The 14,169-nt window shown below is 39.9% G+C and overlaps 3 protein-coding genes across 3 annotated transcripts; 2 read left to right on the plus strand and 1 right to left on the minus strand.

Annotated features, from left to right (window-relative positions):
• Positions 1–195: 195 nt before the first annotated feature.
• On the plus strand, positions 196–2,148 carry GCK72_004290 (uncharacterized protein; the record flags this gene model as incomplete). Its single annotated transcript, XM_053724586.1, has 2 exons — positions 196–429; positions 1,969–2,148. The coding sequence occupies 2 exons, from the start codon at positions 196–198 to the stop codon at positions 2,146–2,148; spliced, it is 414 nt and encodes a 137-aa protein (XP_053588780.1).
• A 1,869-nt stretch (positions 2,149–4,017) lies between these two features.
• Positions 4,018–4,473, plus strand: GCK72_004291 (uncharacterized protein; the record flags this gene model as incomplete). The annotated part of the gene is made up of 2 exons (XM_003092700.2): positions 4,018–4,239; positions 4,288–4,473. 2 exons carry the CDS (start codon positions 4,018–4,020, stop codon positions 4,471–4,473), a joined length of 408 nt encoding a protein of 135 aa, XP_003092748.2.
• A 1,614-nt stretch (positions 4,474–6,087) lies between these two features.
• Positions 6,088–11,673, minus strand: GCK72_004292 (uncharacterized protein; the record flags this gene model as incomplete). Its single annotated transcript, XM_053724587.1, has 10 exons — positions 6,088–6,600; positions 6,667–6,771; positions 6,829–7,132; positions 7,189–7,588; positions 8,153–8,735; positions 8,791–8,910; positions 8,960–9,689; positions 11,002–11,274; positions 11,327–11,575; positions 11,624–11,673. 10 exons carry the CDS (start codon positions 11,671–11,673, stop codon positions 6,088–6,090), a joined length of 3,327 nt encoding a protein of 1,108 aa, XP_053588781.1.
• Positions 11,674–14,169: the final 2,496 nt, after the last annotated feature.

Consider the following 14,169-nt stretch of genomic DNA (forward strand, 5'->3'; position numbering starts at 1 on the left):
TCAGTGATAATTCTATACTTCCGTAAAATGTTTACATTCACGTGAGCCACAATTCTACTTCCTCTTTCTCCAAATTTCTGAACTCTTCCTCCAAATCACTTCCTTGTTTCAACAACAGTTGTCAGGTACTTCTATCATCAATTGTTTCCTATAAATACGGCTCGCGGAGCCCAGTTCGTATCATCATCTCTTAAAATGAAACTCCTCATCGTTATTCTTCTACTCGCTGTCATTTCTCTAGCTTCTGCTGAATCGGAGCCAGTGGAGCACATTCTTCAAGGAGAGAACCTACAGTACCCACTATACAATGAGAAAGCGATTGGATTCAAGAGACAGATTGTTGAGGGAAGCATGGAATCACAGTTCTATTATTTGTGTGAGAAGACCAAGGGAGAGAAGAAGAAGAATTGTGGATCATGGGTTGATGAGGTGAGTTGGCTATTATTGAAAAGGTGGAGAGCCTAATTTTAGGTAGCTCAAGGATAATTCTTTTTGAAAAAAGCATTTGGTTTTTGCGGACTTTTATACACATTTAGGAGTCCGTTTGAAAAAAGTTGTGCGCCGGGCATTCTGGTCTGTTTTGGGGGGTAGAGCCTAACTAAGGAAGGCCTCCGTGGAGTTATGGGCCGTCACCTATATCACTAAAAAGCTGAAATCACTCTGCTTCCAAATCATACTTGCAAACCGGGCCGAAACGGGCCGACACGGGCCAGCGCGTAACTCGCTTCAAACTCAATACTATGAGCTCACAAATATACTAAAATGTAGATCTCGACGAGTTCTATCTCCGTGACCCACTTCGGGCCGGATGGCTATTCGGTAATGTGCCGCGGGCCGGGTTAGAATGGCTTTTTTGGCCATTTTCGCGTTTTTTGGCACTTTTTCCCGGCCCGCGGCATATTAACGACTAGACATACGGCCCGTAGTATGTCACGGACATAGAACTCGTCGAGATCTACATTTTGGTATATTTTTGAGCTCATAATATTGAGTTTGAAGCGAGTTACGCGCCGGCCCGTGTCGGCCCGTTTCGGCCCGGTTTGCAAGTATGTTCCAAATATATAACCAGTTTTTGCCCTCGAGGCCTGGTATTCGAGAAAAACAAGGTCAAAGTTTGGACCCCTAACAAGTTTGGACCCCTAACCTTACCGACGTGTTAAAAATATCGGCAGCGTGATTTAGATATTATCAATTAAAGTGCTTCTCTGGCAAAAAGATGCTCAATTTGTGCGGCAGAGTTAAACACGTAAAACGAAATATTAAAATTGATTTTCTGGCTCCACCCTTAAACTGAAAATACACCGTTTTACACTTTTTGAGTGCCTGTACAAAACAGTTTCAGGGGTCTGGAATGCCTTTCTGTTTTGAGGGTGGAGCCTAAAAGTTGTTTTCAAGTAAAGACTCAAAGTCCGTATTTTTTATATTTTGGCAACTACAGTACCGGACAAAAAGGTATCAATTTTCGTTGTTTTCAGTGGAAAATGACCAACTTTGACAGTGTATTTCGGTGTCACCTGATTGTCCGATAAACTCAAGTTTATTTGGGTTGAACAGAGCAAAAATAGAACATCATTTTTGTAGTTGACAACTTTTTTGTAGGGACACTACCATGAAAGTTATAGGTTGTCAAAGTGAAAATCTCCAAAATTTCGCTAATTTGCATTGAAATTAGTCGATTTCAGGGAGTAATGGGTTTCTTTACCTGTAACTTTCATGGTAGTGTTTCTACTAAAAAATGATGTACTATTTTTGCTCTGTCCAACCCATATAAACATGAGTCTATCGGACAATCAGGTGACACCGAAATACACTGTCAAAGTTGGTCATTTTCCACTGAAAGCAGCCAAAGTTGATACCTTTTGTCCGGTACTGTATATATTTTGATGTTCAAGAAAAACTGCAAGCAAACTCATAACTTCAAATAATCTCATAAAAATCCTTTCACTTTAAACATCCCCATCTTTCCAGAAAGGCAACAAAATCGCATCTGCAACTCTGAAAGTGACATTCAAGGGAATCGAGGCAACCTTCATCAAACTCTCGACAAAGGACCAAGGAAGATACTACGTCATTTCGGAGAAGCCAAAGGAAGAGCTCGGGTATTTGAGAGTCAATGTCTTGACTCCAGCTCCACTACCAAAGCAATGAATAACTTTTATATTCAACTATTCTTAGGGATCCTTTTTTACTTTTTACTTCAATTGCCAGATAGATTCAAATAAATAAAACTTATAGTAGAATAACTATGTTTTATTTTGCCGGAGAACATTTCAGGCTCTACCTGAGTACATCCTCCTTACAACTTCCTTTTTCCCAGAACTTCATAGTTTTCAAGTCCCGGCCCGGCCCGGCTTCAAAAAATGACCCTTTTTTACAACTTTTTTTCGAAATTTTTTCAATTTTTCATCGGAAATGTGACCATTTTTGACTATTTTTCAGAATTTCGTCTAATTCTGACTGATAGTCAAAAATTTGACTTTTTCGCAAAAAAATTCAAAAAATTTCAAAAAATTTGAAAATATGACTTTCGCGCCAATTTGCCCGGGCTGGGCCTTTATAACTATGCAGAACTTCCATCACCTCTCTCGATCACTTTCTTGTCTTATCTGCAATTAAATAATTCTCAAATTTTTAAGCTGCAAAGTGCAAGTTTTTGAGCTAAAATTCGGTGTGAATTATGAAAATTACGTTTAGACATTTTCTGTTTGAAAATTTCAGAAATTCAACTGTTTCATTTCAAAAATTGGGAATTTCACCTAAAATGACCCACAATTCAGTTTTTTTTTATTTGACAAAATTCAAAGCGGATTTTATGAAGGAAAATTTTACGAAATCGTAATTATCAGGCTACAATTCATATTTATAGTAGTTCCTATCAAAATTATCCAATTTGCGATACAGAAACTTCTTTTTTGGTCTTTAAAATGTGAAAAAAAAACTATTTTCCCCCAAATATCTTTAAAATTTCCCATTTTTTCACCATTCAATATAAAAATAATATGAAAATACTGAAAGTGACAGTTTCGATAAAAACTCTGCAAGTTACTGAAAATTGTGCCATCTCAATAATTGTTCTTACAGTACCGGACAAAAAGGTATCGACTTTGGCTGTTTTCAGTGGAAAATGACCAACTTTGAGAGTGTGCCATAGTAATTCTGATTGTCACATCAAGAAAACTTTTAATAAATCATATAGATTGAACGTAGAGCTCCATTTTTGTAGTTGACAACTTTTTTGTACGGACGCTCCCTAGCAAGTTACATATCGACAAAGTAATTTCTCCCTCAAATCGACCAATTTCAGTGCAAAATAGTGTGATTTTTGAGCTGTCGTCTTAAAATGACCATATCTCTCTAGGGAGCGTCCGTACAAAAAAGTTGTCAATTATAAAAATGAAGCTCTACGTTCAATCTATATGATTCATTAAAAATTTTCATGGTGTGACAATCAGAATTACTATGGCACACTCTCAAAGTTGGTCATTTTCCACTGAAAACAGCCAATGTTGATACCAGAGTTGCGCGGTATTCCGACTTCCGACTTCCGACTTCCGTTTTCAAAATTTTGCTTCCGACTTCCGACTTCCGACTTCCGGATTAGAAATTTTACTTCCGACTTCCGACTTCCCACTTCCGGATTAGAAATTTTACTTCCGACTTCCGACTTCCGTTTTCAAAATTTTACTTCCGACTTCCGGATTAGAATTTTTACTTCCGACTTCCGACTTCCGACTTCCGTTTTAGAAAAAATCACTTCCGCGCAACTCTGGTTGATACCTTTTCGTCCGGTACTGTATCAGTCAATTGGTCGAGATTGTCGCTTTTGGATTCACCAGCCTGTACGTTCTTCCACTTCCTTCTTCCCCAAATCTCTGAACTATTATCCCCCCTTTTTCTTAATCACTTCCTTGTCTTATCTGTTATTATTTCACAATAGATAACACGACCACCTCGATCATCTCATTTTCCTTATAAATACCACCCCTCAAAACCATTTCTATCACATTTCTTGTCAAGATGAAACCCCTCATTGCTATTCTTCTACTCGCTGTCATTTCTCTAGTTTCTGCTGAATCAGAGATAGTGGAAAGTAGATTCATTGGAGAAGACTATAAGTACTCAGTTTGGAGTGATGAAGCAGTCGGATTCAAGTTTGAACCGAGGGAAGGAGGCAGTGACCAATTCTATTATTTCTGTGAGAAGACCAAGAAGAAGAATTGTGGATCCTGGGTTGATGAGGTGGGATAGAATGTTAACACTTGTCTGAATTTCTTCATTTTTCTTCAGAAAGGCAACAAAATGAAGTCGGCTAATCTTAAAGTGACACTCAAGGGCGGCGAAGCTGTCTTCTCGAAGCTTCAGAAGAAAGACACTGGACGTTACTACTTGATTGCCGAGGATCTGAAGAAAGACCTTGGAGTAACGAGACTTATCATTCAGGATCCACCACCACCACCACCACCAAAGTATTGATAATTGTTAATTGGATGAAATAATTAATAAACCCTCTTGTAATGTACAACACTCATAACACTGATTTTGACGTGCCACGAAAGAGGTAGACAGGAGACAATCAAATAATTATAAATTGCAGTTTAAAAATTTCTTGCATAAGGATTATAAATTGGGTCTTCTAACAAGACAATAACCAGGCTTGTCATGGGCCGGTTCGGGAGCAAAATCAGAATTTTTCTCAAAAACATGCTTCGAACAGAATTTTGGAGTTTCTTTCTGAAAATTTTTGGATATTTTTGAAAAAAGTCTAGTTTTCAACTAAAAGTTTAGAACTCAATAAAAACCTGAACATGTATGGTAATAACTACTGCCAGTGAGCGAAATAAGCGAGAACTGTGACTTCACAAAAATAAAATCGGAAGTGAAAGAATAAAAAGAAGATTGAATAACAATAATTATGAGCCCCGGCCTAAATTGAAATCTCACTTACTTTATCGGAATGTAGCGTGTCAATGACTTGTTCCTTCGTTTCAAATTTGTTTCAAATAAATAAATAAATTTAAATCCATCTGACTAGGGAAGGTCATGGACTCGGTCTGGAGTAATGGGTCGTGACTTATATCACTGGAAAGCTGAGAAATCGCTGATTCCAAATATATATTCAATTTTTGCCTTCGAGGCCTGGTATTTGAGAAAAACATGGTCATAGTTTGAAAAAAGGCAAATTATTGCATTTTTTAAAAGCAATTTTCGCGTGTTAAAAAGACGATAATTTGTCTTTTTTCTCACTTTGACTTTGTTTTTCACAAATGCCAGGCCTCGAGGGCAAAAACTGAATATATATTTGGAATCAGCGTTCTCTCAGCTTTCCAATGATATAGTTCACGACCCATAACTCCAGACCGAGTCCATGACCTTCCCTAGTGAGCTCTGTCCTACCTGCATTGTAATAGAACGCTGTGTATGTAGATTTTATCTAGAATTCCCACTTACGCCTTTCCTTAATTGGTTCCCATCATTATCATATGTTTTATGATGATTTATCATCATAGATGCGCATAATTCGCCTGCCTTCAGAAGATGGCGAGTTTTATTTACCCACGGTTGCGTTTGGGCCTTGTAGGAAGAACGCGTCATTTTGTTTTCCATTCTTGCAAACCGAGCCGAAACGGGCCGGCGCTTAACTCGCTTCAAACTAAATATTATGAGCTCAAAAATATACCAAAATGTAGATCTCGTTGATTTCTATGTCCGTGGCCTACTACGGGCCGGATGGCTATTCGTTAATATGTCGCGGGTTGGGAAAAAGTGCCAAAAACGCGAAAAAGGCCAAAAAAGTCATTCTAGCCCGGCTCATAGTAGGTCACAGACAGAGAACTCGCTGCGATCTACATTTTGGTATATTTTAGAGCTCATAATATTTAGTTTGAAGCGCGTTACGCGCCGGCCCGTGTCGGCCCGTTTCGGCCCGGTTTGCAAGCATGGTTTTCCCCCTAGCCAGTCTAACTATCATGCTACTATCAATCTGTGTAAATTTGTAATTTTCACTGATCTCTTTACACTTTCATTTCCAAACAAGAAAACTTCAATTAAATACGAAAACTTTATTAGGTGTTCATTCAAAATCACATATCACAATTTATTTTGATATCTAGATTGCCCACCATTTGGCTGGTATGATTGTCCACGCGGTTTATAACCCTGTCTTCCACGTCCAGATTGTCCTTGTCTCGGCTGGTACGACTGCTCTTGTCTCTTCCACTGGCTACCACTACCATCTGCATTGTACTGTTGTGAATTGGGATTACGCCATTGGTTACTATCTGACTGAGCGATTTGTTCTCTTCTCGGTTGATATTCCTTGCCAGTGTTTCGCCACTGACCCCCGCTACCACTTGTTTTGGATTGTTTGAAAGGAATCTCGCGCTTTTGAAATTGATCTCTGTTTCCACCAGTTTTGTGTTTTTGCCAGCCACTACCATCACCAATGTACTGCCGAGATGACTGCCCTTGGTTTTGGTACTGATGATTCTGGCCACTCTTATATCCTCCATAACGTCTTGCTGACGCAGACATCTCCACTGGCGAGAAATTGGCTCTCATCTTCTCAGATTCCAAAAGTTGTCGAACGACTTCCAATGTTTTCTAAAAATTAAATCATAATTACCTACATATGTATGCATGTTTTAAGCTAACAGTAAAACAACTAACCTTCTGGCTATCCGTGGTTCCCTGGCCAAAGAATTGAGGATTGGAGATTCCTTCCATGAAGTAGTTCATGAACTTCTGACGGAGAATCAGTAGCTGGCGCATTGTCTGACAAATGTGGAACGTTTTAAGGTCTCTCACGAATAAGAGATAGTTTTGACTTACATTCTTCTCAGCTTCCACGCAGTACCAGTCACCCATGTAGAAATGTGAAATTCCTTCTAACTCGAATTGGGGCTCATTGGCTAGCACATGCTCTTCTATCACTTCTTTTTTCAATTGAATGCCTCCAGTGAACAAAAAAGCGGTGAGTGACGGAATCGCTGTTACCATCTTCATTGCCAGTGAAGAATCCGACATTTGACACATTTCTTGATATGCCACAAATTCGAGAACTGGGCCTTGTGCGTTATTTTTAGTTGCCTTTTTCAATGATGAGGAAGGGTGAAGGCCAGCATCATCAGAGTGTCTGAAAGTTGAGTTATTATCAAGCTTCACGTTCACATTGTCTCGAATAAAACTTACGATGTCTGAACCTTTTTCAAAACGGAGGTGGTCCGATTGACTCCAACACATGGATAGACTCCTCCAGCAATTGCTGCCTGCACCATTGACCAACAATCCGAGTAACAATTGTAGGAGATATCGTCCAAGAGAGCCATGACATCGCGGCCAGAATAGCTCACGAGACCGGCTCCGACCAACTCCTGGAGAAGTTGCCGACAAGTCCCATTGATCATTTTCATTGTCGACAGATTGAGGAAGTTGTCATCGCAAAACTTTGCTTGCTCCTTGTATCCGGACAGATTCTCAAATGCTCTGGCCAGGCGGATGTATAGGAGATGATCGGAGAAATCTTGCGCGGCGGAGAAACTAGCCTTCTTGTTCTCCTGCTTATTTCTGTCCTCGAGACTTGGGAGTACAACTGAAAATATTTATCATTATGTTTAGGGTACTTTGACAGTACCGTTTAAAAGGTTGTAAACTTTGGCCGTTTTCAGTTGAAACGGCCCAACGTTGAGAGTGTGTCGTGGTAATACTGATTGTCCCATCAAGTAGATTTTTAATGGATCATACAGAACAAAAGTAGAGCTCCATTTTTGTAGTTGATAACTTTTTTGTACGAACACTCCCTAGAGAGTTATGGTCATTTTAAGGGGACAACTCAAAAATCAATCGATTTTGCGCGGACGATTTGAGGGAGAAATTACTTTGTCAATATGTAACTCTCTAGGGAGTGCTTGTACAAAAAAGTTATCAACATCAAAAATGAAGCTCCGTCTTTGTTATGTATAACTCATTAAAAATCTATTTGATGGGGCAATCAGTATTACCATGACACACTAACAAATTTGGCCAATTTCAACTGAAAACGTCTATAGTTTACAACCTTTTGGACGGTACTGTATGCTAGAGATTTCTATTGAAAATCGTCACTGATACTTTTTGAATTGAGACAATGAGTATAAAAAAATCAAAATCAACTTACAAGGATCTTTGCACGCTAACACTGATACCAAGTTAACAATTGGCCCCAAGCATTTGAGAGCCAGCCCAAAAATGAGCATTTTAGCCAGTTGAGGGTCCAATGGGAGTCGAGCCATAATCTTTCCAAGTTCAGTCACCTCCGGATCCTTATCCAAATCTTCATCGCTAGCTGACCTATGGAAGGCTCCAATTTGAGTCAAGAAGCTAATCGATTGGATCACAGATTCCTCCTCGGGCGCTTCTGGTGCCAATGATAAAAAATCCTGAATCCTCATGCCTTGCGGAGCAAAAATTTTTGCGTGTAATGTAACATCGTAGATTGGTGCTCTCTTCATCTCGGCAATTTGTGACTCTGGCATTTCATCAAAGGCTTTCTTGGAGTATAGCCTAAAACAATATCCATTAGCTACTCTTCCTGCTCTTCCAGATCGTTGTAATGCATTGCTTTTTGCAATAGATTTGGTTGATAGAGTGCTCATCTTGGCGTTATGGTCAAAACATTTTTCCTTGGCTTTTCCTGTGTCCACCACGAATATGACGTCTTCAATCGTGATTGACGCCTCGGCAATGTTTGTGGCCAAGATCTGGAAAAATGATTGATTACGTAACTCGAATTCTACTATGTATTTAAAAACTCACTATTTTTCTGGTTCCGTCATCAACTTTCTTAAAAGCCTCATCATGATTGCTCATTTGTGAATGGAGTGGAACGACACAAACTGACTTCATGTTGATCAACTTATTCTTCCATTCATTAATCTATAAGTTAAAATGTTCAGTTTATATTCAATGTTAAACTTAGTCTTACCAATGCCATAGCCTTTTGAATATCCTCAAAACCAGGAAGGAAGACAAGAATCGATCCAAGGATTGGGCTGTCTGTCAGATATCGGATAACATGGTTCAAAAGATCAAAGTCTACTGAGTTTTTGTTATCCTTTCCGTACAGAATGTCATACATGTCTCCGAGCCGATTCTTCCCAAAGTCGACTTTCTCAATATAATCATTCGATTGGATATTGAAGTGATCGGTTCTGTATGGAATAGCCAGTTCAACTTCCTCCTTAAACCTCTCTTCAAGCTGTTCCACGAGGTCAACTCCATCCACAATATTCTCCTTTTGTCCCTCCATCAACTCCACCAACTTCTCGTTCCAATTTTCATCGTTGATTAAATAAAAGTCATCCGAGCTACGAGAAGGTTGGTATCCCGTCATCGCCAAAATGTGTTCAATGTGATAGGTTTTCACATCAAACGTTCTGGACTCCATTTTAATGATACCCACGTTGAGGTGTTGAAAGTATTCAGTAAACAACTTCATGTTGCCCTCAATCGTGGCAGACATCAAAATGACTTTCAAGTCTGTCCGACGCTTCAGACACTCCCGGACCGCTATAAGGAGATAGTCGGTGTTGATCTCCCGCTCGTGGATCTCATCCATAATGATATGAGTGATGTTGGAGGCGAGCGGGTCAGATGTGAGCATCCGGAGGAGTACTCCAGTGGTGCAGTAGGTGAGGAGTGTTGCTTCGCTCTTTCTGTAAAAACGAAGCTTATTATTTCTACCAAACTTGTTATTTTTCCTTCTTATCTCTCAATATCTATCGTTTTCTCAATCTTCCCATCATACTCTTCCTACAGCACGTCCCCATCAGGGATGTGCGGAACGGAAATCGGAAATACGGAAATTTCCGACTTTTTTTCGAGACTGTTTTCCGTCGGAACATTTCCGAATTTTATTTTCGGAACTTTCGGAAATTTCCGATTTCCGAGATATTTTTCCGAAATTTCCGAAATTTCCGAAATTTCCGAAATTCCATATATTTTCATGATGATAAAAAAGAGAATTTGTGCGGAATCGAAAGAAATTGTTTTCAATCCAACTAAAATTTACAAAAATTTTAGTTTTTACTGCATATTTATTGGATTTTGACTATGAAAAGTTTGAAAAACCGAGTTTACGAAATTTCCGAAAATGAAATTCGGAAAAGTTCCGATTGCCGAAATTTCCGAAAAATGAATTTCCGAAATTTCCGAAAATGAAATTCGCAAAAGTTTCGAAATTTCCGAAATTTTTATTTCCGCACATCCCTGGTCCCCATCCCCCCCACTCAAGCTACGCCCCTTCTTATTCACAGTCACTGATGTCAATCTTGCATATATGGGTAGCTGGGACTTATCCTCTTCTCACGGCCTTTCCCTACCTCTCATTGTAACTCCATAAAAATGATTGTACCCTCTTCAGTTATAAGACTTTGGCCACCGCGGCCTACCGAATATCCATACTGTATTCTACATGTACCGTTCAATAAGATATACAATTTTGGTATTTTCAGTTGAAAATGTCAAATCTTGAGAGGGTGTTACGGTATCACTGATAGTCTCACCAATAAATATTTATATGGATTAAACAGTTCAAATGTAAACTTTCATTTTTGTAGTTGACAACTATTTTGTACGGGTGGTCCCTGTGGAGATGCAGTGCCCTGAACCGGCTTATCTCCACTGGCACCAGAGGCCGAGAGGGTAAGCGACTTCAGAGCGCTGTATCTCTCCAGGGATCGCCCGTACAAAAAAGTTGTTTACTACAAAAATGAAGCTCTATTTGTAATCTTTACAATCCATAAACAATCAATATTGTAAGACTATCAGGGAGACCGTGTCACAGTCACAAAATTGACCATTTTGAACTGAAAACTGCAAGTGTCGCATTCTTTATGGGCAGTACTGTATATCTTATTGCAGGGGTAGTGTATGTAGTGCCCATACTTTATCCTCCTAGTTTATCCGCCCCTCTTATTCCATTTACTATACCCCACTCCCTTGTTCTTTTCTAGTCTTCCAACTAACCTGCTCTCCAGTTTCACTTGATACCCGACTGTCTCCCCAATCTTCTCTCCGCGCTCCTTCGCCACTCTTTCCGCGATCGACGTGGCAGCAATTCGACGTGGTTGCGTGACGATAACACGTACTTCCTGATTCTTCGTATGCGCCTCGTCAAGAATGAATTGAGGTGTCTGCGTGGTCTTCCCACATCCTGTTCCTCCACTGATGATCACCACATCATTTTTCTTGATGGATTCAAGAACTTCTTGTCTATACTGAGAGGCGGGAAGGGTGTTTCTAGAAATGAAAGTTTCTTATAGGTAAGGGTCATTCACAATATAATTCTTACTTGATCTTTTGCAGATCTTCTGGACAGTTTGCCGCTGGTGGAACAGATGCCTTCTCACTAGAGACTCTTCTAGATCCGGCTTTATTCCCCGTCTTCTTCTCTGCCAAAAATCCTTCCAACTCATCCTTCGTGATTGGGTTCTGGCTCACAAAATCCTCAAGAACTGCCATTGTTTCCTCAGTCGGCTCGATCGGCTGGGCAAGTCCTTGCGCCCATCTGTTGTTGGCCGAGTAGCCACGAGCGTTGAGTCTGAAAGAAGAAAATTTGGTGAGAAATCTGAAAGAGTAAAGAACTGACCCTCCTCTTCCTCCACGGGCAGAAATGTTGCTGGCTCCACGGCAAGACATAATTAAATTGATGTTGTTCTAAAAACGGTATAATTTAGGATGGCATTATTGACACGAAAAGAAAAAGACAGAAAGGTTGAAATACGGAAAGCGGGTAGTAAAGAGGTAAGGAGGTTGTGATAGAAAAAAATTGACGGTGACAACAGCAAGTTTGTCTGAAATTCGATAGACTTAAAATGATGGGAAACCCACGTGAAGAGGAAAGAAAGAATATGTAAAAGAATTGGAGGAAGCTGTCAAAAAGGTGTAAAACTGCAATCTGGGGCTCCTGTGACGCGTTTTGAACATTTTCAGACCAAAGTTTCGGATTTTCGGTCATTTTCGATGGTTTTCAACCGATTTTCAGCCAAATTCAGTCAGAAATTTGCTATAGTTGCCATTTTTCGTCAATTTTTCTTGATTTCGATTGGATTTCAGCCATTTCAGTCAAAAATTCAGCTTCATTTCAGCTTTTCTTCATGTTCCCTTCCATCTCTTTTTCCAATCGTCTGTTCTATTCTATGTTCTTCTTGCTTGCTCATCTTCATTTATTTCATACAAACCAACATATCAGAGTTGCGCGGAATTCCGACTTCCGACTTCCGACTTCCTACTTCCGTTCTCAAAATTTTACTGCCGACTTCCAACTTCAGACTTCCGTTTTAGAAAAAATCACTTCCGCGCAACTCTCCAACATATATAACACGCCTACAGTACCCCTTCTGGCACACTGTAAACTTTCATATCCACTGGGCAGCAAAATATGACATGTCAATACATAAAAGTAGGTGAGTGGAGCTAACTGACAGATTAGGCTTGATTAGAAAGTTAAGCCTAAGACTGAAGCCAAATAAGATTAGTAAGGTGCCAGGTAAAGTCTGAGAAGGAAAAACTAAAAATGGGCGGAGCCAATAGAGGTGAAAGTTAGTCAGTAGGTGCTAATTAGTAAGCGGGTCCTAATTTCTAAGTATAACACAAAAAGTAGTAGAAGCTATATTAAGTTTAATTAGTAGGCGTCAAAAGTGGGCGGAGCCTAACTTACTGTTATCATGTCCCGCGTCGGGCAATACCAATCTGATGAGATTATTTGGTTACCTTAGCCAAACCAACCAGTGAAAAGATCCTCTAGAAGTGGGCGGAGCTTGAGTAGACTTCAAACAACAAACATACAAACAGTACATGCATACATAACTGAATAAATAAACAAAAAACTACAGTAACCCCAGAATCATCACTACATTTAAAGTGCCTGAGTGCTTGGGTATTGTAGATAATAACATGATTAGAATGGTGTATCAACTAAACAAGTTCCGCTCATTTTGCAAGTTACCAGGAGAAGCCTTATCAAATGGTAAGCTTATTTAAGAATGTAAATTCTGAGAGAGAGAGTGGGCGGAGCCTAGATGAAATCCTAATTAATAGGTGAATCAGATATAATATAATAAGATATAATAAGTACGTGAATTTCGGAATTTCTAATTTCGGAGATGAATTATAATGTACAGGTAGACAATGGGAACACACATGTACAGTAACCCTGATCATCACTACCTTTAAAGTGCCTGACCAGAAAAAAAGGAAGGTGTAATGGGTATACATGTACAATTCACACGTTGTATAAGACAGGGGATCATTCCGAGGAAACGATGAGAGAACGGTACGACCTTCCTCCGCAGCTCTTCCCGAGCCGAATGACAACTACTACAGGGTGCGGCAGAATTACCCGCACAAAAGTTTGAAGCCATAAAGCAAGGTGATTGACGCAATTCTGGTGCGCGTATTATTTAAAATTTTGTTAATCATATTATTTTTTATCATTCTGCCAAAATTCAGATCGATCGGTTTTGTTTTCGGTAAATGGCACCGCCGAGTCCACATCGCTCTTCCATTTTGAACCTTTTCAAAGCAGGAGTCGCTCCGGTTGACATCATTAAAAGTCTCGGAGTCCCAAGTAGAACCGTCTATGGTTAGGTTTCTAGTTTCAAAAAGCTTGGCACATCTTTGGATAGATGTGGGAGAGGAAGAAAAGCAACAATCGTCACTCCAGGCCGGATCAAAGCTGTGAACGCGAGAATCAGAAGAAATCCAGTTCGGAGCATCAGAAAGATGGCGAAAGGTATGAAAATTAGTTCACGTTTGATGGAAAGGGTCGTCAAAGACAAGCGGAAGCTTACTTGCTATCGTGTACCAAAAGCAGCCATTCTCTCGAAAGCTACAAGGAAGAAACGACTCGAAAGGTCAAGAAAGCTCCTTCCGCGCACGCGCAATGGTGAACACTTGGTGACAGTGTTCTCCGACGAGAAGCTGTTCACGGTACAGGCAGAATTCAATCCTCAAAATCATTGAGTACTTGCTGAGATGCCTGAGGAAGCTTTTGCCAACAAAAGGACCATACATCAAGCTTCTCATCCCGCTAGTGTGATGGTTTTTGGAGCAGTGTGTGCTGATGGCAAGCCACCATTGCTTTTTGTCGATCAAGGAGCCAAAATCAACAAGGAAGTCTACATCTCGCAGATT

Source organism: Caenorhabditis remanei, chromosome II, assembly GCF_010183535.1.
Source record: "Caenorhabditis remanei strain PX506 chromosome II, whole genome shotgun sequence".
NCBI classification, from domain to species: Eukaryota; Metazoa; Nematoda; class Chromadorea; order Rhabditida; family Rhabditidae; genus Caenorhabditis; species Caenorhabditis remanei.